This window comes from Calidris pugnax, unplaced genomic scaffold (assembly GCF_001431845.1).
Source record: "Calidris pugnax isolate Ruff unplaced genomic scaffold, ASM143184v1 scaffold318, whole genome shotgun sequence".
Lineage (NCBI taxonomy): Eukaryota > Metazoa > Chordata > Aves > Charadriiformes > Scolopacidae > Calidris > Calidris pugnax.
In genome coordinates this window covers 850,204-872,806 of record NW_015091062.1, presented here as the reverse complement: position 1 = coordinate 872,806, position 22,603 = coordinate 850,204, and the positions used below count along the sequence as shown (strand labels likewise).

At 40.1% G+C, this 22,603-nt stretch overlaps 2 protein-coding genes across 5 annotated transcripts in view; one reads left to right on the top strand and one right to left on the bottom strand.

Moving 5' to 3' along the window:
• The window catches only part of LOC106896599 (pinopsin-like), an 85,967-nt gene extending 77,033 nt beyond the window's left edge, over positions 1-8,934 (top strand). Inside the window, exon 4 of the mRNA XM_014956705.1 lies at positions 8,500-8,934. Coding sequence (XP_014812191.1) covers positions 8,500-8,727 — 228 coding nt within the window. The 3' untranslated portion in view covers positions 8,728-8,934. The remainder of the gene's footprint in view (positions 1-8,499) is intronic.
• The window catches only part of ST6GAL2 (ST6 beta-galactosamide alpha-2,6-sialyltranferase 2), a 177,540-nt gene continuing 160,588 nt past the window's right edge, over positions 5,652-22,603 (bottom strand). For all 4 annotated transcript variants that reach the window (XM_014956703.1, XM_014956704.1, XM_014956702.1 and 1 more), the window contains exons 4-6: positions 21,231-21,332; positions 19,955-20,129; positions 5,652-6,107 (exon numbers count right to left, since the gene is read on the bottom strand). In XM_014956703.1, coding sequence (XP_014812189.1) covers positions 5,839-6,107; positions 19,955-20,129; positions 21,231-21,332 — 546 coding nt within the window. In that variant the 3' untranslated portion in view covers positions 5,652-5,838. The remainder of the gene's footprint in view (positions 6,108-19,954; positions 20,130-21,230; positions 21,333-22,603) is intronic.

Sequence of the window (22,603 nt, the reverse complement as noted above, 5' to 3'; positions counted from 1 at the left end):
AGTTGTTTTTCCTTTCAATTAATAATTGATAAAAAAGCCTGTTCTTAGTCCTTAAGACATGATGCTGGATTCCTTGAACGGGTGGCACAGCCATTTAGCTGAAGTTTACCAGCATTTTGAGTACAGCATCAAGTAATCAGAGTGTGACCTCCTTAGAGGGCTTGACTCTACCAAGAACTTCTTGGTAGAGTCAAGCCCTCTAAGGAGGTCACACTCTGGTGACTTGATGGTGACTACCAAAGCTAGAGCAGTACGGTATATTCTCCCAGGGGAATCACAGAGCACCTGCTTGGGTAGACATGTTAGTTTTAGAATAAAATTGGCTTTACAATATTTGCCTCTTTTTGTAGTTTACTGTGAAAGCCACTCGTTCCTTTCAATTAATAATTGATAAAAAAGCCTGTTCTTAGTCCTTAAGACATGATGCTGGATTCCTTGAACTTCCTTTCAATTAATAATTGATAAAAAAGCCCGTTCTTAGTCCTTAAGACATGATGTCCTTAAGACATTCCTTGAATGGGTGGCACAGCCATTTAGCTGAAGTTTACCAGCATTTTGAGTACAGCATCAAGTCACCAGAGTGTGACCTCCTTAGGAGCCAAGGAGCCTCCTCTAAGGAGGTCATACTCTGGTGACTTGATGGTGACTACCAAAGCTAGAGCAGTACGGTATATTCTCCCAGGGGAATCATAGAGCACCTGCTTGGGTAGACATGTTAGTTTTAGAATAAAACTAGCTTTACAATATTTGCCTCTTTTCTGTCGTTTAGTGTGAAAGCCACTCAGGAGGTCATACTCTGGTGACTTGATGGTGACTACCAAAGCTAGAGCAGTACGGTATATTCTCCCAGGGGAATCATAGAGCACCTGCTTGGGTAGACATGTTAGTTTTAGAATAAAACTAGCTTTACAATATTTGCCTCTTTTCTGTCGTTTAGTGTGAAAGCCACTCATCAGCCTATCTGTCCATTTCCATTTAAGATTTCATCGCAATTGTGGGCAGAACTGACAGGCACCTTCCCTGTTTCACGCCATCTGCAGTTCAGTGTCATTCACTCGGGGCAATATGAAAAGACCAGCACTCCTAAACAAATGAAAACAAATGTTTTATTTACAGGAAAAAATCTGTACACTGTGCATACATAAAAATATACAAAATCATAATAGAAAATATAAAAAGTGTTAAAATGTATACAAACACTGCTTAAAAATGTGACTCCTGTAAAATCTTAACTTTGTTATTAGAGTACACATTCATTTAAAAAAATCATCATACAAAATAATTCTCAAAGCTATTAAAAAAGTACACAGTCTATAATTGAATAGTTCAATGACTACGTATTATAAGAGTGATGAGACGGTATGGATACATGTAAGGCTTTTACACACAGCTCTTATTTCAAGAACAAAACTCTGAATCTGATCACTAAGCCAGAGAGAAGAAATTTGCAGTGTCAAAATTCATTCACTGATGTAGGTATGCCCAGACACGGGCTACTTTAAATTTCAAATGGTTAAATCAGGTATCCTCTTTGTGTCTGAGAGGATAGCTCCCGGCAAAGATTCAGATGCTTTCTAATGACAGTATTCTGAATTACCTACTTCAAAAAGCAATTTAATTTATTCAATATGCATCAACTTTAGAGAGCATGAAGGGAAAAATAGTAGCCATTAATTTTTGCAGTCAATGCATTTAATATTCATTTCATGGTACATCTCTGTCACTGTCCAAATGGCATTTTCCATCCTTAAAAACTGCTGAAGAAAAAGGAAATGAAAAAGAAAAACCCACTATGGATTAGATTGGTCTACATGTCTTTTAAACTCCTGTCTCATTCAATCCATCTCTAAAATGACTGTGTTCAGTCTGTGCAACCACTGAGTGTAGACACTTGTCTTCATTTAGGAAAAAAAACCTGTCTCGGTTTTTCTGACTTTGGCAAGAGATCTACAGCAACAAGTTCAGAATTTGGATGTTTTCACCAAAGAGAGTGTCCTGACCAACAACATGCAATGACTTAGCTAAATTTGTACAGAGAGAGTGTAGATTAGAGTGTGTAAATCAGCCCCTCTCTCTCCAAAGGTACATATTTCTTATACCACTGTAATTTCACTGACTTTACCAGAGTTTGAACAGCATAAAACTGCACAGCAAACGAAAAAAAGAAGATTAAGTACTTTAATCCAAGGAATGACTGACTGAGCTGTGAGCTTATGCTCAGGTAAGCTTTAGAACTATAAAGGAATGGAACAATTAATAATTTATTCTAGCAAAAAAGTTTTTGGCTCAAAATGAGGCAAAATATATTTTTTTTTCTTGAATAAACAGAAGAATACCTTGATTTAACCATCCAAAGACTGAATGCATAAAACGATAGAGCACCGCAAGTCAGAAAAGCTACGGAATTCACAGTGGAAAAAAGAGCAGAATGAAATTCAGCATAAACTCAGCACATTTCGTTAAACTGCTGCTGTGTTTCTGGTTTTTGTTTGAGCTAAGTGCAACTGTTGTCCACAGCACCAGGGCACAGAAATGAGGCTCAATAGCTTCTGAAGGCAACTTACTCCTACTTGTCCGTAAAACTCCGTAAATTTAAAACCTGCATAATCTGCAACCAGTGTGAAGGGAGCTCAGGGCTCCACTGGCAGAGGCATTTGCTTGGCTGACGGTGCAATTCAAGGGCCAGGTTTGGGCAAACCTCTCACCTGTGGTGCTGTTCCACTCTGCTAGGGGGCAACAGGCACATGGGAGAGCTGTGACGCCACACCTGTGTCTTCTCCCACCATCTGGGTGGGAAAATGCATGTCCTTTCACATCGTCTGTATTTAATATATGTATCTAAAACCAGCACTCTCACGAGTTACTATTATTAAGGTATGTGGTTCAGTGTTACTACACGCTCATTCATTGTTTCAAATTTAATGAATGTGATTCTTTTTTAAGATCTCTCTGCCCTCGTGAGGGATGGGAAAATGCCCATAAATGCAAAAATGGGCTCTTAAAAAGCCACCAATGCCAATGCCACAGAGTGTAAGCAGAGGTGAGGGGAGCACCTCTGCAGGTCCTTTATGTTCTGTCTTTACGTCTGCCCCTTCCCCTCTTGCAGCAAGTGGACGTGAGTCCTCAGTTACCAAATCAGGCCACACTTGTATCAAACAATGAAGGAGGACAAGACAAAGTAGGAGAGTAAAATCTTTTTAAGCAGCCACAAGATGTTTGAGCAGGCAGAGCAGTGAAACATCACAGTGGAAACCAGTGTTGGAAAGCCACGCCAGAGATGCTTATTTTTTCAAGAAGGGCATCACAAGTTGGTCTTCCTCCTCTGTGAGCAAGCAAGCCTTTGCAGGACAGCTCTGCAGCATCTTCTGAGGTGACGGTGCTACAGCAGCCACATTTGCACTTGTGGAAGGAGCACTGACTGCCGTATAAATCAGGATACGGCAAAGAAAAAATTCATGCTGTGAGGGCTTGAATGCACACAGTCCCATAAATTAAAAAATACACAGTTCATTTTGTAACATCTCAGACCTGGTTCTGCATTGTTATTTAAACGATGTATTCAGTAGGTATGCTGAGCTCTTGTTACATGAAACTTTATCATTTGCCTTGTTCTGTACAACAGCTATGTTGGTTATTCTGACAAATTACTGAGGGAATAATACAACATAATCCTGCTGTGAGTACTTGAGTAATGCAGTTAGTATTTGTTTTCTTCACTAAAATCAAAGTTAAAGGTTAGTGGCTGCAGATCAATCAAAGTTACATCCTTTTTTTTCTTTTCAGAACTTGAGAATTTCCAGCTTACGAAAAAGCAGGATATGCACTAGTCCTCAAAAACTTATTGACTCCCTTCCTTTACAAACATGAGGTCACTAACCCAGCATACAGGAGAGACATGTTTGACTGCACTGTTCAAAAGTTTTGCAAACAGGGTACCAAACATATGGAAAAATAGATTAGTTCTATGTAAGTTATCTATTCTCCACAAGATTAAGTAACAGTGTTATTAACTTTAAGAATAAAAGTTGCCACCATACATGACATTAAAAAGAAATCGGTGTGTAATATATCCAGAGTCTAAGGCTAGAAAGAGTAAAACCTATTCATTTTGACACGTACCAAAATGAATTATGGATATAACTATCCACACAATACGCAAGTACAGTTTTTAGATCATCTGGACATACTTTTGCCAACAAAAGGAATCATAAAGCCTAAATTAAGAACCTACGTGGAAAAAGAAGGTGAAGTCCTACGTAGGACACATATTCTTCACTTTTGAGGAAGAAAAATCATCAGACCCAAAATGCAGAGTGACAGAAAAACGATTGTGTGATTATATTTACATTACTATTGAAGAGGAAATAGTCATTAATATTGTATGCACTCTTCAATTGCCTTTCTGTTGCTTAAGATAAAACACAAAAAATACCTTCCAACACAATCACTCAGAGTTTCTTTTCAGTGGCTCTTTCAGTGTTGGCCTTTTTACTGAACGGATATCAGTACAATATAGCTGTGCTTTGTATACATACGTTCCTGCTCAACTTACCCTAAAAGAAAGGGTGAAAAACAAAAACCCAAAACATTAACCTCCTGCCACTTGGAAAATCTGAAACTCAAGTCTTGCCATGAAAAATAATGCTTTAAATACATTAGCAACGAAGCATATTTTTAGAAGTGCCTTAGAGAATCTTCTCATTGTGTGCTAGGAAGGAAAATATCAAATTATCTCCATATGCAATCCATAGTCACGCTTTTTGCAGACATTACAGCTTCTCTGGGGTATAGTCTTTCAGACGTTAAATAAAAAATGCTGATATGCTCTTCTTTTGTCAGAGAGCTCCTTATACTTTCTTAACAGCAGTAACTTATGAACAAGTGAGTTTGATTTGGATCCCAATGAAATACCTAACAAATTATGTCTGTAATCCTGAATGCTATCTTCGCTGCAGAAAGGTGAGCTCCCTCTATGCTTGCTTTCAGCCTGATACGTGAGTGCTGCACAGCCTCCCTTGCCTTTCTCTGGATCTTCTTTATCTGTGCAGACCAGGGGAAGGCATCATTTCCATCTCACTTACACTCTCTTGATAGGCCTCCCAGGGAGAGTATTTTCCTGAATGGGTTACGAATATGTTAGCTGCTCTCTAAAGAAATGAGATGTTTCTCTTTTCCCTCTGCTCTATGCAGTAATGGGGTGTCTGATATCAAAAGTATATCAAGTAGTTTAACTGGTTTAGTTGTGTGTACAGCCGTTGCCATCTGGCTTCATAGCCACCATAAGGCCCCCTGTAGAGTTGGAGGCCTGTAACTATGGAGCCTACCTAGAAACGGGAATTAAAGTTTGCTCTAGTCAATGACTGCACAGCTCAGAGTCGTGATTGCTTCATTCTTGGAGAGTGTGAAAATCCCATGGAACCAGGAGAAATGCTGCATTGTTCAACTGGCTGCTCTGTACATGAACAATAGAGGCTGTTTCACAATGCCAGGTTTGACAGTTAAATAAATTCATTAAAAAAAGTTACAGTCTAGCATATGTGGCATAAGAGACCACTGACAAATTCTGACAGTCACACCCACAACAATACATTATATTTCTGCCTAAGTATGTCCTTTGCACCTTTCGTGAGCTAAGCCTTTTTTTTTTTTTCTTTAACTATTTGCAAAGCAGTAATAAATACTCAGGCTCAGAAAGGAAGTATTCCTCATGCCTGCTACTTAATTACAATTTATAGACTCAAGACTAGATTGGTCTAAGATACATTTTTCAAGTATTCTCTTCTTGTTTATAGTACGACAGTAGTACCTTATTGCACATTGTTTCTTAATGACTCTCTTCTACAAGTGTGGGAAATTATTTCGTGGGGGGCACTTGACAGCTTTGAACCCTGGCAAAATGACTTTCCCCTTCCGATATAGATCATCCTGCAAACCTTTGTTCATCCTCTGCACCAGCAGCTTCTCGTAGAGCAGTGGGTGGTAGGCCCCTAAGGTACAAGCTGCATCGTAGTAGAGTTCATGGTAGTGACACAGGTCAGTCTGTCGGACTGAAGGGATGTACTCGTACACGTGCACCTCGTTACACATCGACATCATGATGAGGATACCTGGAGCAGACAGTGAAAATAAAAGTCAACCCCAGATTTCACCTTTCTCACAGAAACTTCCCTCCAGTCACCCAGTCGGTTTTTCGTTCCTGCTTTCCTTTGCTGTTGCACACCTTAAGTATTACTTCTGTAAAATCATTACGTGAAGTAACAGTTCCTTTTATTAGAGCAGTTTTCACTTGTTCCTGATACATAAAGACTTCGATCCCTGTAGAGTTGATGGGGTAGGACAACACTCATAAAGAAAGAGTAAAAAGCCTATAAAGGACTTGCATACCATCGTCAGCCTCCTTGAATGAGAAGAATGCTCTCTCCCACCTTACCCCCCATTTACCCCATCCTATCCATAAAACTATCCATAAAAATCCACACAAGAAGCAGGGACCTAGTGCAGCTGCATGCTTATTTTTTTTGAGTCAACTATTCACTTTTCTTGGTTTTCTTGTATATTATCAATTCTTGAAGCTATTTAGCAAGACAGACCATGTCTTCATATTCACTTGAAGAATACAGAACACAAACACACACACACAGAGCAGTTGTCTGCTGTTTTTAAGGAGCTCTTGTAGGTACTTGTACCGCTTCCACAGCTAAACTCTGACCTGCCACCTACATGAAATAAAAAAAAATTCCAGGTATGCCCGTTCTATCCTACTCTGTGCTTTTGGGTATCTGTGTCTTGCAAATATTTACATACATACTGAACTTCAAGGCTATGAGGAATCTGACTGATTTCACCTTCCTTTTTTGTACTCCATGGCAAGGGGAAACAAGAATAGGAAAATGGGCCAGTATCATCCATGTTTCTTTCCTTGACAACTTTTGGATGGTTCATTCTGATTGTTGGCAATATCAGGGTATCAATATACTCCTTGAAACATTTCCACCTTATTACAATGTTGGTCTTTCTTAGTTTGGAATTGAACCAATTCCACTTTTTCCATCTTGCTTCTCTCTAGGCAGGAGAACATGACAAAGGCGGCAGCCTAAATACATGCAGAAGGGCATATAAACATCAGCCACATAGTGGTGGGCTCCAAAGTTCACAGCTTCTGACAATTTTTTGAAGAGTATCATGAAGAGAGGCTGAGGAAGGTGAATTCCTTCTTAGAGAGGTGCTGTCACAAGGAAAAGTTCCTTATCACCTCCTGCTCAGCAAGGAGGAAGCTACAAAACGCCAACCCATTTTTTCCTGTCACATGTCAATGGCAATCACCAGCACTCTCAGTAGCAGTTAAGAAAGGCCATATGGAAATTAATTTCCTGTTTAAAGCTGGGCAAAGATCTGCTTTGACCTTAGATGCAGTCCTACGATCCTGTTCCTCTCCATATTCCATGCTCAAGATCAAAACTAGACAGATTCAGGAGGAAGATAGGTGGCCTTGTGCAAACTTTGTTTTCCTACAGCACTATTGTAAATCTGTACCATCAGAAGGTCTTTACAGCTTTGAAACGAGAGAAATCTTACTGTCACAGCTGCATATTTTCAAAGGGACTAGTATCAGATACTGATCAACAGTACTGTCTAAATTGCAATACTTTCACATCAATCACAGCTTCTAGGAGCCTTTTCTGTTTCACATCGCCTTGTTAAAGGAAAATGATGAAATAAGCCTTGAACACCATTTTTTTTTTAAGATTTCACTTAAAAAATTAAAAAATATATAGAAAATGTATTGAAGTACTTGTTGCACTACTGGTATCCCTGTCTGTTGTATATGACTACTCTCGACTCCCAGAGGAGACAGCTGTATGTTGCTCACTTTACACTAACAAATGAGAACTGATGTAATTGTTGTGGTATTTTTTTTCTGTACAACAGCTTTGGAATCATAATGCATCAAAGGTGTTTTGGGTAGATCTCACAAGTGAAATGAATTAACATAAAAAATTATTTTGGTTTGTTAATTAAGCAAAGCCATTTTCTGAAGTTTAGTTTGCAGTTTGGGAACACAGAGATTTCAATGGCTTGCTAATGAAAAGAACCTTATGTTCTCCCTGCTGTGCATCATTAGATTATCAAAATGATTTTTTCCCTGCCTGATGTGTGAAGTAACTGAAAACCAATTACTTCTGTGATTAAATCTTCTTTTATCATAAATGAAAGGTTCTGAAAATGTTTAAGATTGTTCTACAGCTTTACACTCCACAGAGTCTATGGTCTTATAAAAGCTAAGCACATCAATTTCAAAGGAAAAGTCCACAAATTTAAGTGAACTTTAGTCTTAAGCAGCAAGAAACGGACTCATGGAGAAAAAATATTTAATTCCTATTTGAGCAAAAAGTACAAGCTTAATAAACCACGTTTCCTTGCCTCCAAGCTGTTGCAGAGATGCTCTGAATTGTAGCCTGCCTAGCAACTATGTCTAGAATTGTTTGTTTGTTGTTTCAGTTCTACAAATGCTTCCGTCAGCTTTTCCACTGCCAACCTCCTTCCTCCACTGATGGAGAGCCCACCTGCCACTCCAAGGTAACCGTTATCCAGCTGAATCAGAGGACGGATGGTGGAAACGTGTGCAATAACGAACCACGTCCAAAAACAGACAGTAAAATGACTTCTCTCCTGCACCCGGAGCCAAACCTGGAGCCAGTTTCAAAAGCTGTACCACCAACATCTTAGGAAAATTGGCTCTGACGGAAAGTGCAAGCCTTAACCTGAGCGTGTTTCATTTCACTGCCACATTACCCAGCTAACCTTAAAATTAATAAAGGAAGTTGCCACGTGTGGGATAGAAAAACTGTCGAGAACAAAAACTGGGACTCTCTTACAAGTTCCTTAATAACACAGCATTGCAGGTATGGTTCAATAATGACAAAATTTTAAGCAATATCATTGACTTTCCTGTAAATTAGTTAATGGAGCACTTAGAAGTGGCAGAGTTTTAGTACTTAGTGATCTGTGGATCAATGTCCTCCAGAATAAATCTAAAAGGCATGCGGGACTACCTAGTTTAGTGCCTTGCCTTTTCTGCCTTGTTCCATCTGGTCTATGTCTTGGAATTTCAGATTAGGTTGCTCATAAATAACCATAATTTCTGACAGTCCACTCAAGTTTTTGCTCATGTTGGACAATGATGTTGCGAGGGAGGAAAGACAGTGACTCCACAGGCTACTTTCTGAGTGGTAACAGCTTATTTCCAGCATATCTTTGTGTTGAAGTCTAGGGTAAACAAACTGAAAGATGAGCTAAGACAGTAAGTAGAGATTACCACATAGAGAGGTGTCCCTGGGACACAGAGGCTTATCTGTCTGGTGGAAATGGGAGCACTCCTGAGACTTCCAGACCTGCTCCACATTTCAAATGCCCAAACCCAACTCTGGGGAAAAACAATGGCCAGTGCCAGACTTTTTCTCCTTTAGCACCTCTAACACCACAGACCCCCAATCAAAGAGACCAACCAGCACTCCCACCCCAACCTCCTTTAGGCTAGATCCCAGGGCATGCAGTATTAAATACTCAGTCTACATGAAACCAAGGAGGTAGATCCCTCCACTTAGCTGGACCCCAAACTCTCCCTTGGAATGATCTGGTCCTGCTATTTCATTCAAAAATAGAAGGTGGGATAGCACTATATTACAGACAGAAGGGTGGGAAGGAAAAAAAAGCCAAAAAATAGTACTTTTTTAAAATTAAGCTGATTTCTTTGTGTGAATAGAGTCCTCGCTAAAATAGGGAATAAATGGGTTCAGTCTTGTCCTGTGCCTTAGAGGATGTGAATGCTCCTTCAAAAAGGGCAGCCCTAGGGTTGCAGAACCATTACTGAAATTTAAGTTCACAAAAAACATGAATCAACTGTCTTTAAAAGAACAGAACAGTTTAAACCATGACAACATTTACACCAGTCTGTGTATTATGATATATTCAGGTTTTATTCTCTTTACTTTCTAATGCCATGTCTGGCTTGTTTTCTTTAAGTCCCTAAAACAGAGCTCCCCGGGCTACGGGTCTCACATTCCAGCCTCTGTTTTTTAGTACCACTCTAACTCAGTTTCTCTCTTTGCTTGGTGTTAACAACATTGCAGTGAGTTACTGACATCTGTATCCAGCAGCTATAAGCGTGCCAAGCTGTCTATACTTTCATCTACCTCACAACTCAGTTTCCACATCTTCCCTTCTCTCCCCCACTTACCTAGAGTGATCTTATGATTTTTTTTTAAATTATTAATAGCTTTTTGGCACTTACATGATCCGCAAAATATTTTACGTTCAGACTTTTATGTTTTGGATGCAATCACAAAGATAAAGTATGCACCTGACTGCTTGCTGACTTGACCTTCCTTCTGTTAACCCGTTTTGCTTGCCAGTCTGCTCTGCGAAGTGCCACCTCACTTCCCATTTGTTACCCCGTTTGCTATATTTACACATCTCCTTCTGTATTATTGCTTCCTACGTTTCTCTTCTGTGGCTGAATCTCTTCACATTTCCTCCCACACATATTAGCCAGCAGTTTCCAAGTTGAATTCTTTTCCCTATAATGCCCACAGAGTACATGCCTATGTCATTATTTCTTTTGTGCGTGTACTTTTCACATCACTGCCCAATTCAGTATCATCTGCAAGTTTGGTTCGTATTTCAGCACTCCTCATCAGCATCAGTATGAATGAAAACCAAATTGTTTGATAGCCTGTAGGGTGAAAAATTTCCATATGCTACACTTCAATTTTGTCTTTGCTTACAGTGCTTAAGTTAATTTTCAGTCAATGCATAATTATACATGTAAAACAGCACAGACTGGCTTACACATGACCTAAGGAGACATTAATGAGCGTGATGAGAGACTCATTATCCCAACACCTTACAGTCTTGACAGAACTAATCTAACGGAGGTGTTCATGCCCACCTCTGACCTAGTTGGTCTGAAGCAGTCTTTCTGCAGGAGACAGGCACAATTCATCTGACTTAATTTTGGTTCTCTACTTTAGGGTGGAATGAATTGTTCCCTGTAAGTGTTGTTCCTCTCCAGTGACTAGGCAGAAACTGAAAATAAGAATCTGGCTTTTGCTGTCAAGCACCTTCTCCTCAGCTCTCCCAGGTCAGACACTTTTGGAGCTTTATGAAAAAATAATGTAATTGGCTTTTCCAGGAGAACTGTGAGAAGATATGAAAACAAGGTGCAATTCATCTCACCAGATGAAATGGTGAGATGGTAGACTGGTGCAGCTACCCACACCTCAGAGAGTTATCACAGGCTCCTTTGTTATCAGTAGAAGAAAGTGTACGCTTTTAGGAAGCAGTGCATGTCTACTTGTCTCGGAGTAGACTTTCAAAAATGGATCATACAATTCATATACCAGAAATTCCCATTTTTTTCTATTGACCATAGGGGAAGCCTGAGTGGCAGCAAAGAAACCTGTACTGCATGAGTTCTACCTGCACTCACAGTACAGGATGAAAATTTCACATGTAGAGGGGAACACAGGTCTCATAGCCATATTTAAGAGATGCTTATTTTTTTTCCTCTAATAAGTCTGAGGCTGATTAACACAAATACAGACCTGCTCTGGAGACATCTAAAGCTAGGTGGCATGAGTCTTGCTCTCTGACTGACCTAGCCATGGACCATAAACATAAGTCAATTTTATGTGCAAGGATTCAGATGAGAGGAGATGGCTTTTTTTTACACTCATAAGGATTAAGGTACAGGAACAGGAGTGAAAGCAGAGAATTAAAAAATATTTAGGGAAGGCAAGAGGATATGCACAACTTAAGAAAAAGTAAAAAGTGAACGGGAGAGCCCACAGACTATCTATTACAGCACACAAACATCAAAAAAGGTGAAGTACTCCTTAGAATGAATGCCATCAGAGAAGTTCACGGGGCACAACATGAAGTCTGCTTTTCATCAGTGGGTGGTAAAAAAGATCAGTAAAAACTAGATTAACTGCATTAATCTAGGGGTAGCAGTATTACTATGGTGCCAAGGGGATTTGGTCAAGAAACTGTTAAGCTCCAGTACAAACCAGCAGAAATACTGCCATTCTGAGTGATGAGGTTGCCATGAGATGTGTAGAAGGGTCTGGAGGGAACTGTGCAGGCAGTTCAGGGTCCCCTCAGAGCAGGTTGCTTAGGGTCCTGTCCAGCCCAGTACTAAGTATCTTCAAGGATGGAAATGGAGCAGTTGAATCTTTCCAGAAGTTAATGGAAGCATGCAAAATACATTTTGTAGGCATGACTCTGAAACCAGCATGCAGGAGTGAAAATAATCATCAGACACATTCTTTTCCAGATCTGATGCTTAAGCTTTACAACTATTAGATCTTATCCGATGTAAATTTCATAGTAAGGAAAATGCAAGGGTATCTGGTTCCAGATACCCTGTACAGACTTCCAGCTGGAAGTCTGTAACAAGTGGTGTTCCCCAAGGATCAGTACTAGGTCCAGTCCTCTTCAATATATTCATCAATGACCTGGATGAAGGGATGGAATGTACCCTTAGTAAGTTTGCTGATGACACAAAACTAGGAGGAGTGGCTGACACCCCAGAAGGCTGTGCTGCCATCCAGCGAGACCTGGACAGGCTGGAGAGATGGGCAGAGAGAAACCTAATGAAATTTAACAAGGGCAAGTGTAGGGTGCTGCATCTGGGGAGCAATAACCTCAAGCACCAGTACGGGTTGGGGGCTGACCTGCTGGAGAGCACCTCTGAGGAGAAAGACTTGGGAGTCCTGGTGGACAACAGGATGACCATCAGCCAGCAATGTGCCCTTGTGGCCAGGAAGGCCAATGACATCCTGGGGTGCATCAAGAAGAGCGTGGCCAGCAGGTCAAGGCATCCTGCCCCTCTGCTCTGCCCTTGTGAGACCCCATCTGGAGTACTGTGTCCAGTGCTGGGATCCCCAGTTCAAGAAGGACAAGGAACTGCTGGAGAGGGTACAGAAAAGGGCCACAAGGATGATTAAGGGCCACAAGGATCTATCCTACGAGGAGAGGCTGAGGGACTTGGGTCTTTTTGGTCTTGAGAAGAGAAGACTTAGGGGGGATCTAATCAATGCTTACGAATACTTAAAGGGAGGGTGTCAGGCAGACGGGGCTGGTCTTTTTTCAGTGGTGCCCAGTGACAGGACAAGAGGAAATGGGCACAAATTTGGGTATAAGAAGTTCCACCTAAACGTGAGGAGGAACTTCTTTACTGTGAGAGTGGTAGAGCAATGGAACAAGCTGCCCAGAGAGATGGTGGAGTCTCCTTCTTTGGAAACATTCAAAACCCGCTGGGACAAGTTCCTGTGCAGCCTGCTATAGGTAGACCCGCTCTGGTGGGGTGGTTGGACTACATGATCTCCAGAGGTCCCTTCCAACCCCATATGATTCTATGATTCTATGATTTTAGCTTTGGCAAACATGATTGGAGCAACAATACATTCAAAATGGCCAACTGAAGATATTTCTGTATAGGCCACTCTAATCTAATTCCAATTCCCTTGCTGGATTTTCTGAAGTCCCATTTGGATTACAACTGTGAAAATGGAAAGAATGCAAAATAATTCTGCCTGTGTGGGGGAAAGTTGTTTTATGGTAGACCATTCAAATATGTGCTTTATGAATGCTTTACAGTTGACTGACAATGTTCCTGAATATTGCCTTGGACTAAAAAAAGGGATTGTGAGCATAGAATATTCTTTAAAAAATATTTTAAAATATATTATTACAAAGTAATGATGTGGCTGTCAGAGAAAGTCAACCTGCGGGTTTGTTATAACAGTACAATGTTAGATGCTAATGAAGTATTATGTATTTCAAAATATTATGTATTAGTATTTCAAAATCCTTAGAAAGATGAGTTGCTTTTTCTCCCCATTTCGCAGATATCTATTGTGTCAGGAAGTATTGGGTACGGTTTAAAGTCAGTCCAATTGGCACAAATAAACCCCTGAGTTTTTACAATCTGTGCTGCAAACATTTAAACCAAAATTAAATTAAGATTAAATTCCTTGCATGGATGGTTTATACAAATGAACATATACTATGGATTCTAATCAAAAGGAGAAAATGTTTTTCAATTTGTTCTTGGCAATTTTAATAACTCAAGAGGTTCTGAATTTCCAACATGCATCTTTTGTACGGTACAATTAGACTTTGTGGTTAGCACACTAATTTAAAAAGAATGTTCTCTAGTTTACCAGTAAATAAAATATAGTTTAATATACCTGAATATAACAGATCCTGTATGAAAGCATCTAGAATAATATGTGTAATTCAAACATTCAGCAAGAACTCAGCATCATTTTAACAAAATGTAAGAGATGCTGAAAACATTTAAATACACATAATCTGATTATTATACCCATAATGTGTCTCATTTCACACACCACCACATATTTCGTTACAGAAAAGAATTTAGCTAGACACACTAGTAAGTTTATGTTTGATTATCTGTTCACTTGAAATCATTACAAATAAACGTAAAGGATTTAGAATGTACGGTTTTCTATATGTTAGTCTATTTCTATGGTCACTTGATTGGATTTCAGGTAACACAGGAAATTCTGTCACTACTTGAAACTGGGCCAGATGTGTCTCAGTTATTCTTTGGAACATATAGTAAAAGTAGCTCTGGCCTTTTAAAATACTATGTTTCTAAAAACGGGTTCTCTGTTTAGTTCATGAACTATAACAAATACTAACCACAAGAAAACCAAGTATTTATGAAGCAATTTAACTGTCAGCAAATGGCCCTCTGTCTAAGCTTAATAAATAGTGCAATACTTGTCATCTTTGATGTACAGAAACTCGCATTATATAGTAGACCTAGAAAATTACACATTTATCACTTAATGCTGAATGCAAAAAGCTGTACATTAATCACAATAATATATTCTGTAATATGAGCATAGACTGGAAAATGCTGACCAGTAATATCATATAATTTTAAATGTATTATTCAAATTTACACTAGAATAGTAAAGATTTGTTTATGTAATTTGGGGTGCTGTAAGAGGAGAGTTTACTCTTTTACCGTTGTATTTCAGGAAGTAGGAGATGCTCAAATTTCAGAGTGTTTTTTATTGGAATAAGAATTTAAAGCTTCTGTATTTCGTGGCTCAAATTTCAGAGTGTTTTTTATTGGAATAAGAAGAATTTAAAGCTTCTGTATTTCGTGGTATTATTTGTTTGTGTGATAATACTTGAACAAAACTGAGCTGCAAAGAGTAAGCACTATGCTTTTCCATCACCAACTGCTGGCAGACAGCTGAGTAAGTAACAGTAATAAAGGCAACTCTTAATATGTTGAATTGTTTCTTTCAGTTCATGCAAGTGTATTTTTTCTAAGCAGAGATGGAGCTCAGCTGCATTCTTCTATTCAACATGCTCTCTGAAGCCATTTTAAATTTAAGTTCTTAGTCATACAATGATCTGCCAATATTGCAGTGTAATGATAGTCTTGCTTGTACTATTGTCTCAATGCATGCAAATGAAGATTAAAATAATGTTATCAACTATTAATGACGCATAACTGTTAAATCTGTAACGTCAACTGTAAAGCCTCAAACAAGCCTTTCTTTCTCCCAACAATAAAGTAATCTGGGTTTAGTTATCATTTTGTGTGCCGTGGATCATGTGTTACGCTGAAAGCTACAACACATAGCAAAGACTACCACCTACACAGACAACCTGAAATGTAAAAACCTGCACAGACCACATTTTGATTTGGGAGTTAAAAAAAAAAAAAAAGAATACCACAGTCAGAGCTTTCAACTAGCTTTTTAAAAAGACAAAAGCTGCTGGGTATGAAAAGGTATATAAAAGCAAATTTCCAGTAAAACCACCTCAGAAGAGGTAAGCTAGCAAAGCGTACCAACAGACTACGGCAAATCCAGTTAATAAACAAGGGACAGGAGCAAAATATTCATAGAAAAGTCTGTATATTCTAGACATTATTAAAAGCCCCCAAACATTCCAAATGCTAATGTGCCATCCCATCCAATCCACACAGAATTTCTTGAGACAGTCAGAGAATCCATTTTAGTCTTGATCTTCAGATGACAAAAATGTAAATTTAGAACTAGGTGGTTTACAGAGGCTACCAAGGAGGCTATAGGAACAGTTTTCTTACAGCAGAATGGTGGAAATAGAGACTGCTGATTTATATGCAATCAGCCTCAATTAAAAACTGAGCTTTGCTATGTTCAGAAAGAGGGGAGGAAGCCCGAGTTCATATTTCACAGTGAAAAATGTATTAATGGGAAGAGAACAGGTAACACTTATTTCTGTTGCCAAAAGATAGGGCAAATTCGTCCCTAATAACCGTGACATTTTCTCAACTGCCAATTTAGGATTCGCTAGTGGAATCCAAATCCGAGATTTGGTGGTTGGATGCTTACATTTTTTCTGAGTAAAATGGGCTAGATCAAAGTCCAAGCTGCGATGTAAACATATCAACACTGTAACAAACCCAATTTTCAGGTACATGTGAATAAACAAATTTAACTGCAAAAAGCCCCATGGTAATTGCCTAATGCTAACACATGATGAGAGAACACACAGAGTTTCGTTTAAAAGTGTGAAGGTGGCAGCTGCAAAAATGATGCAAAAATATGCAAGAATGGGTTCTCAAAGCTCATCTCAGGATTAGATTAGGGAGACAAAGAGTAAATCATTTATAATGAGGACTGACATTAGCTAAGATACAACACACCACATAAGGCAAAGTTACAAGCCAGGGGAAGTCCACATCAATGTCTCAGAAAACAAGGCAAAAAAGACTCCTAGATTAAAAGAAAACATTTGTTTTACCTTGGTGAACCTTTGCCCACAGAAAAACCCAAACAATCTCTGTGTTTTCTTGGTCATTATTCATAGCCTTTGAGGTGGATCCACTAGAAAATACCCCAGTAAAGGATAACTTGTCTGTGCCGAGTTAATCCTTCCTAGACGTAGTACACCCCTAGAAGTAACACCTAACAAACGGGATGTAATTTGACAGGCCTACTTTCAATGATGTCCTGAACTTACACCTATCACTAGGTAAGGTAGAAAACAATGTTCAAGTAATAACAAATTTAGTGGAAAAGACTGCGGTCAGATGTGGGTCTGTGTGCAGCCTCGTTAAGGTGCAGCCTGACAGTGGGGATGGATGGGCTGCTGTGAGTTGACACCCTGTTTGGAAGAAAACCAAAGTCAGGAACATAGAATCATAGAATGGTTTGGGTTGCAAGGGACCTTAAAGACCACCTAGTTCAACCCTCCTGCCCTGAGCAGGGACACCTCCCACTAGACCAGGTTGCTCAAAGTCCCATCTACAGGTTAGAACCACATCTATAGGTCAGAACCTGATGGAGAGGAGAGGAAACTGTTATTGGAGGAAGCTGATCTGTGTTGGGAAATATTAATCTCTCCTGGTTTTAGACCTCCATAGTGTGTGTGTTGTATGTTACCATTTCAGAAGTTATTGGAAGCAGCGACATATTTAAATGGCTTAAAACAGTAAGTGAACATACACAAAATGTGGTATTACTAAAGAATTCTAGACTTGAGCCTTATTTTATAGGCAACCTGTAGAGCACAACCAATCCTGCTCTGTTCCACACTTCTCTCCCCATCCTCCCCTCTCCTCCGCAGCAGCTGGGACACACACTGTGCTTCCCTCACCTCAGCTACCAGCTATTGCAGTGCTATTGCCTCTCCCCACCAACACGCCAGTGCAGAGCCCATGTACATGGGGTTTTGGGGAACCGGTGGGTCCAGGAGGGAATTAAGCCAGGATAGGGTGTCCCACACCCCAAAGGAAGGACAAAAAATATTCTTCTCCCTGCCCCCACATGGTAGAGAAACCAGGGAAAAAAGATCCTAACTCTTCTCACTCACTCATTCCCCGAAAGTCACAGCATGCAAGAGACAACCTCCTCCCCACAAATGACCCACTGGCCCCTTTTCCAAGACTTAATAATATTGTGACTTAAGTACTTTAATACAGCTATTAATAACCTTTCATGCAGGTGCACTCAGTTGTGTCTGCCAGCTTCAGTTCCAACTGGATATTTGCTCCATGAATTGTTGAGAGACACCTGATCTAAAGACCAGCATGACTTTTCAGATTTCTGCCAAGATATATTATATTTTTTATGCTTTATCTTGCCCTTTATGTCCACCTTTGACAATATGCAGTCTGTTTCTGTGCTGTATCCCATTACACATGAATGCAATGCATAGGCATCCACTCAATAAGGTTGCTAAAATAGGAAGCCTCTCCCTATTAAAATATTTAAAATGCATCTATACTATATGACTCCCAATAAGCTTATCTTACTGCCTTGTTTTCTTAAAGCTAATAATAGCATTACCAAAATGTCTAAGCATCTCCTTTGGAAAAGAACAATTTAAATAAAAATCCCAGTAGAGGTGAAGGAGCCAGATTTGCATCTGTATACACAAAGTATATTTATCTCTATAGCTTTTGTTGTTAATGTTTTCGCTTTTTTAATGATTGATATTTTCAAAGCATTCTCTGCTTGAAGGATATTTTTTTGTCAGGAACATTTAGATTTGGGGTTGAAGATTACTGTTCTATTCATATAGTGAAATTAGCTCTACTTCTTCAAAGAAAGCTTTTGAAGTGTTTCTTATATATGGTGGAAGTACAGACTGACAGCACAATGATCCTCTTCATTATTCTTTTGATCAGCAGCTGTTAACCTATTTTTATCAACAACTTCTTTACTCCAATAAATGCTTTTGCAAAATGTGAATGCTGCTGGTGAGATCATTCCACATGAGCAGACTTCTCCTTATGAATTTTTACAAGCACATTCCAAAAATCTCACTTCAAGAAGTAACCAACTGTCAAGCCATCCTCCTACAACACACAAGGCCTCCTCCTCTTTCCAGTTACATTCCAAGTAAGAACAACATGCTCAGGTCATAGATAGGCATCTCCCAGACACCTTTACATCATCCCGCTGGGCCTTTGGTGGGGTCAAGAATATCATGGGATGCCATTACTGTACAGAGCCCAGGATAAGCGCTCAGATCTGGCTTTCCCATGTCAGATACAATCTCAGGTATCTTTCACTTTCAGATTCAGATAGAAAGAATGATAAAAGCATTTTCTGGCTGCAGGAAACACATAGATCAATATCACAAAGTCAAACCAGAAAGGATCGAGTTTCCAAAATGGAAGATGGTATTTGAAGCTCTGTAGCTCTCTGTGCATCTAGAAGGATGAGCAAGGAAGACCCTGCCTTGCTACTCTGACTAGTTGCATGCTTTAGACATTCACAATCAGGACCTGCTATGCATCAGGTAAGTCATTATGTCATATGAATTGTGGACACAGTGCAAGAATATTTCCCAAGAAATACTAAGAAAGAACCCAAAAATACAGTGAAACTACTCCTTCAAGCATAAGAAGAAGAGCAATACTTTGGGCACTTTAAGACTGAGCACTGGAAGCTGTGACAGGGCATGGGAAACCCCATTCCTTGACCTGTGTAGGGAATACAGCTTGGCCTGTCAGACTACATCAGTGATTTCAGCTTCTCTGTGTGACCCACCACATGGTTTCACTTGTCTGATGCGTCTCTGCCCTATGATCCCAACAAAGAACTTCAGAATCAAGTAGGTTCTCAATAGATAAATTAATATGGAATAGTAGAAATTTCTCACCGATATATGTATGTTTTGTAAATCTGGTATGCATACTGAAGGGCAAGAAAGCAGAAAATTAAATTCACCCAATTATTTCATAGTTCTCATACCGTGTGTTTTAGCTAGTCATTGTTTCTCTACAGAGCACCAAGAACAAATAGTACCTGTCTATGGACTTGATCCTCATGCAATGTACATATTTAGAATTTTTGTATATATTTTTCAAATCTAACATGTCTACTGGGCCCCCCTTTTATATACCTACCAATAAAACCTGAAGAAGGAGGGTTGGGCTGTATCTTCTCTTTAGTGTTCTCCTGAATGATGTCCCAGAGCTGCCATATAAACTTTGGATGGAGAATGTAAAACGGCTGGTGTGGATTCTTCCTGCGATGCTGTACGTAGGGAGTAAACAGATTGTAGTCTGGTTTCTTATACCACTGTAAGGAAAACAGTAAGAATTTTTATAATCTTACGGTATCCAATGTGTTTTGAACACTACATGCAAAATAACTCGTTTCATCCGGGTTCTTTGGAACAGAAGCAAAGGTAGAAAAGGAGGTGGATGCTTTGTCCTAGAAAGCCAGTCCTCACTCTGGGTTACTCTTGCTTCCTTTCTTCATACAGAGACTCCCAATAAGCAACTCACCGCAGCAGGATGGGCCGACCTCACCTCCCACTCACAGGCCCGCGTTGAACAAGGGGTTCAAAGAGCCTTGACACAAGACCTGGGCGAGGGGGTGAACCTTCCTCTGAAAGTGCCCCTGTCCCTGCTGGTGGCAGCAGCAGCACGTGAAGCAGCCTGACGGCAGCCTGCGTAGGAGACAGGCAGCCTCCTGGCATCTGTTGCTAAGGGAGTTGAGCAGATGAAGGTTTACTTTCTACTTTGCAGCCTGCTCAGCTCCGAGCTCCCCTTGCCAAGAACCATCAGATCAACTGGTCCACTGGAGCTGCAGCACCAGCCAAAGCAGAGACTCCCCCAGTGACAACCAGATGGACGTCTGCGGCACTCAGCGAGGGGGCGGACGGCGGGGCACAGATGGCTGTGGGGGAGTGGACACACAGGATAGACTGGTGGGGAGGAGGCCTGAGAAATGAGGAAGGCGCCAAGAGAAATTTTCATTAGGGTGTTGCATTTTGTCCGGGAAGGCAGCAGGGAAGGTGGGATAAAATGGACGCAATTCTTCACCTTTCCTGATAAAACCTCCTTTTGAGATCTAGTAATGTTCCCTCCTTGGCAAGCACATAGAAAACTCACTGTTATGTGAAGCAGTATTTTATCCAAAAAACCCCATCATCCATCTATCCTAGCATCTTAGAGCACTCCATTCCAGCACAAGTACTGGCTACTAAAAAGCTTTTGACCAATAAACCAATTTTGACCAATTTATGCAGAAACAGCCTTCCCCACTCCTTAGATGAACACAGACTTTGGGGTTCCTTGTGACAAATGAGAAGCGGGAGACTGAAGTACTAAATACATTTATTTTCTCCAGCGCTTTCAGGCTGGTTGGGAAGAAAAGAGCAAGCAGACACCTTACCACATTCAGATTTGCAGAGTAGGGGGCAGGATCCCATGCTACTAAGATAACATCTTTGTACAAGGAGCTGTCGACAAAGTGATGGTTTGGGTTGGTGAGAATCTGCAAACACACACGCAAAGAATTGCACAATTGTTAAAGACAAGTGGGACCCAGAAAAATGGCAAAATCCTTCTCTGAAATGAACAGTCCCCCCCACACTGCTGTTTGTTCTGCTTTAATTCTGGTTGATTTTAAGCAACTTGTTTTGTTAAAAATATATATATATATATATAAAATGAGCTTAGCCGTAAACAGCACTCATGACAGTTTGAAGAAGCAGTATGCTGAATTACTACTCTCCATCTGTGAGGGATATGATGGGACCACTCAAGATGCTGCATAATTGTATATCAACATTACTGTGTACTGGAACTTCAAAATGAAAGCTCCAGTATTTCAGACTGCAGGATCCTCTTCTTGGATACAGAGCAGCTTACTTTGAAGGGCTAAAGCCCTCAAGGATAATGTCTTTCCCCTCACCCCCCCATTTTGATTGCTTTCTCATTTCAACAACAAGACAGTCTCATTTCAGCTGTAAAGACCGGTATACCTAGAAAAATAATTCCAGGAACAGGCGTGTGATAGGGCTATTTTTGAAGTAACTGTCAAATGCTCTGATCTACTGCTCTCATAATACTCCCTCCTGCATCTCCTGGTACTCTGCCTGATCCTCCCGCCCCACTCAAGTTTCCTTTTCACTCCTGCTGGCTTATCCCTTCCTGGACTCTCCATGCCTAACCAGATCTCTCTGATCCCTGGTGCATCCAATCTCAGGCAGGATTGAGCCGAATGATTTCAGCATTGGTTGAAACAGCATGAATTTGGCTCCAGCTGTTAAACTAATAAACATTCCAGACAAATAAATTCATACTAATTTTCATTTCCCTTTAGGATCCAATGAGCCATATTTGATTATGCATATTTTTCTTCAGAAAAATATTGTTGCCATAGCAATATTCTTCCTACCATAAACTTTGAGCTTAATGACTTTCCATCAGCCTTCTACAACAAGAACAGAATTAGTCTTGCTGCCATCAACATCCCTAGCTCCATTTCTCAGAGCAGTTTCTGCCTGAGAACGTAAACTCCTTTTTTGAGAGTACAGAGTAAACAGACCAAAAGGTCAAGCTTTTAAAAGCTGAGTTCTACAGTTATCACACAAAAGAGCTCTTACTTGCCTTTCAGTAAGCAAGAGTCCTTTGGAGGTGTTGTCCACACAAATTTCACTCTTAGTGAGCCTGCATTCATATGTATGAGATGAGTTTCTTTTGGAATAACAATATCTGTTGTGGCTGCACTGGCTTCCTTCATGTCCTTTGGGCTTTCACAGC